Raw genomic sequence first — 2,997 nt, 5'->3', positions numbered from 1 at the left:
CCTTTCTGACTGCTTACCTCCTTTGATCTGATGGAGGCCTCCCCCTAGCATCTACACTACTACCTACACCTCACACTAGCTTCTACACTCACTCCTACACTACTACCTACACCTCGCACTCACTCCTACACCTCACACTAGCTTCTACACATCATACTGGCTTCTACACTCACTCCTACACTTCACCCTAGCTTCTACACTCACTTCTATACTAATCCCTACACCTCACAGTAGCTTGTTCACTCAATGAGTCACAGACTGTGCCACATTTGTGTTATCCCCTAATGTTGTTGTGATCTGTCTCAGCAGGCCACTACAGGATTCTCTTTCCACAGCCTGAAACGCAAACCAAACAATATGCATTAGATACAGATACACTCCTTAAGATTTGCAATGCTGAGATTATTTCATGTTAATTCATATTTCTAGAAAGTTAGAAGCATGTACTAATATCACACTATCAGCTCCTCTCTATTACCAAAAGACATATTTTATCTTGTACTGCTTCTTCTCTTAGCATTAACTTCCTTTTCTCCCTGGCTAACCTGATCCTAGGCTGACTCGCTGCATTGGAACCAACTGTGCTGCAAGATCTGCTGAAAAGTAGGCCTCCTGGATGGTTTGTACTGCAGGCACCAGCTAATCAGATTGCAGCATTCTGTGTAGAGTGATGGGATTGGATGAGAGAAAGATGCTTCAGCATGACATTTAGCTTTTCTTTTCTTTTAATGATCTCTACATTTCAAAAAGACTACCATGCTATATACACAGATCTGAACTTCTACATTTGGGGACACCTGGTATGTACTGCGATCCTTCAGCTTTAGTTCTGCATATTCTCCCAACTACAGATCTAGTTTCTGATTTCTGTCTCTTCCCCTTAGATATGTGTCTGTTTTCTTCTTGTTTACCAAGATGCTACCATTTATCTTACCACTGGATAGGCCGTCCTCAAAGCACAGAGGTCCCTCGAGGATATCCAGGCCGTTTCTAAAGGGCAGGAATCCACATACCATCCTGAACAGAAGGACTCCTAACGACCACACTGTTGCAGGCCTGGCGTGGTACCTCCGCTTTAGGAGGAATTCTGGAGGCCAGTATTCCAAGGTGCCTGAGAACATAAATGAAGATAGAAATGAAGATCTGTGCTCAGCTCTCCTTATTTCTCTTCCTCTGTTAACAGCTCAAGTGGCTATGGGACATCAGGCTCCTCTGAGGATCCTCATTTTGTAAGCAATGTGTGAATTTTGTAGTGATTTCAGTGCCCTAAACTCAAATATACCTGCATAATCAGTATGTCCAGCCTTCCTGACCCAGTCACCACAGCCAAAATCAATGAGCTTTAGCTCTGAGGTGTCCGTGTTGATGAGGAAGTTCTCTGTTTTGATATCCCGGTGCAGGACACCTCGCTTGTGGCATTTTTTTGCCGCCCCAACTGCCTGGACCATTAAGTTTCTGGCCATGTCTTCAGTGATGGAACCTCCGAAGTTGTCAATGAAGGCATCCAAGTCCATGCAGGGGTGAGGACGCTCAAGGATTAAAATGTAGCGCTCAGGCTCATCAAACCAGTCGATGAGCTTTATAATATTGCTAACGGGTGGCTCACTCAACGTCTGCATGAGAGCCACTTCAGCAGGGACGGACTTGGAGTCAGCAGGCTGCAGGAAAACGTGAGATCAGATAATGAGAACTGATCATGTGAAATCCAGTTCTGTGTTACTACTAGTATGCTTTATGGACAGGTTTTGAAGGTAAAACTGGGTTCTAGGTACACTTACACTTTGGACGTATAGATCACCTTCCTGTTTTGGGACAAATTTAATGGCCACCTGCACACAAGGATAATACAAGGTATTTGGATTATGGGGACTGAAAAGACAATAGAGGAGATAATGAAGTTATGGAGAGACTGAGGTAACAACCTGTAGGAGATCGGAGAGACGTGTTCCCGCGAAGACTGTTCCAAAGCTTCCTTCGCCCAGTTTCCTTCCAAAAATATATAAATCATCAAAGGTATCTGTGGAAAATAGTGGTGAACATGAATATTAGCTCTCTTTAGATCTTTTATCATGAGTTTATCTATTAACATCACCTGCTGTGCAGGGGGCAGTGGAATTTACATCATGTAAACTTGGATAATTAAAGGTTTACTTATATACACAGGACCTTCTTCAGGTCTGACCAATGTACTGACCTGGCTTGGTGGGACGGTTTACGGTCCCTTTCCTCTTCTTCCTGGTAGAGGCTTCAGTATCAGGAACTGGACTCGTTCCTACCAGAACACTGCGGCTGAATTCCACCTCTGTCCTTTTCCTTTTTCTTCCACCACCATCTGTGTACAGGATGATTTGTATTTTTAATGGAATTTCATAGACCGTGAGCTGTGTATATTTCTGCTAATGGTAATACTAGACAGGGACATAACATTGATATACTATTTTCTTACAGTAATGTGCTGTTTAAATGTGCTAAAACTGCACTAGTGTCCATAAACAATGTTGCTAAGTAAAGAGCATTTTTGTCCCTTCACTAAAGTTCAGATTCAAAAGTGGCCTTCAAACAAAAGCAGCTCTAATAAGTAAAACTTCAGCAGGAGTGTATGGACTGACCTGTATGTTTAGAGCGCTGCTCCATCGTTTTCTGAGTGTTTTCGTTCATTGAACTCAACAGAAATGACCAACTTTCAAGTTGTACAGTTTTGCAGTTCTGCATCACTACCCTCATTTATTGTGACATCATAATGAGCTTGTTGCCACGGTGATGTACTGAAATCTAGACATGGGCCATGTATACTCTATATGTATGTATAGGGGTGTGTGTGTGTGAGAGAGAGAAAGATAGAGCACTCATTGCTGACACAGATGTGCAAATGCACACACACAGCTTGTCTAGTCCCTGTGGAAAAATACTGCCAACAAAATAGGACTCTCTGGAGCAGATAAACAATAATGTCTTGTGTTGTGCACCATGCCTAATGCCAGGTGTGGGCTAGAGGGG

The 2,997-nt window shown here is 43.0% G+C and overlaps 1 protein-coding gene across 1 annotated transcript; it reads right to left on the bottom strand.

The window, feature by feature from the left end:
- Positions 1-285: 285 nt before the first annotated feature.
- On the bottom strand, positions 286-2,634 carry LOC140556605 (serine/threonine-protein kinase pim-2-like). The gene is made up of 7 exons (XM_072680685.1): positions 2,610-2,634; positions 2,195-2,332; positions 1,923-2,017; positions 1,779-1,829; positions 1,283-1,658; positions 935-1,111; positions 286-336 (listed from the first exon to the last, which is right to left on the bottom strand). The coding sequence occupies exons 1-7, from the start codon at positions 2,632-2,634 to the stop codon at positions 314-316; spliced, it is 885 nt and encodes a 294-aa protein (XP_072536786.1). The 3' UTR covers positions 286-313.
- Between the last annotated feature and the right edge of the window lie 363 nt (positions 2,635-2,997).

Source organism: Salminus brasiliensis, chromosome 5, assembly GCF_030463535.1.
Source record: "Salminus brasiliensis chromosome 5, fSalBra1.hap2, whole genome shotgun sequence".
Classification (NCBI taxonomy): Eukaryota; Metazoa; Chordata; class Actinopteri; order Characiformes; family Bryconidae; genus Salminus; species Salminus brasiliensis.
This window is presented reverse-complemented; position numbering and strand designations above follow the sequence as displayed.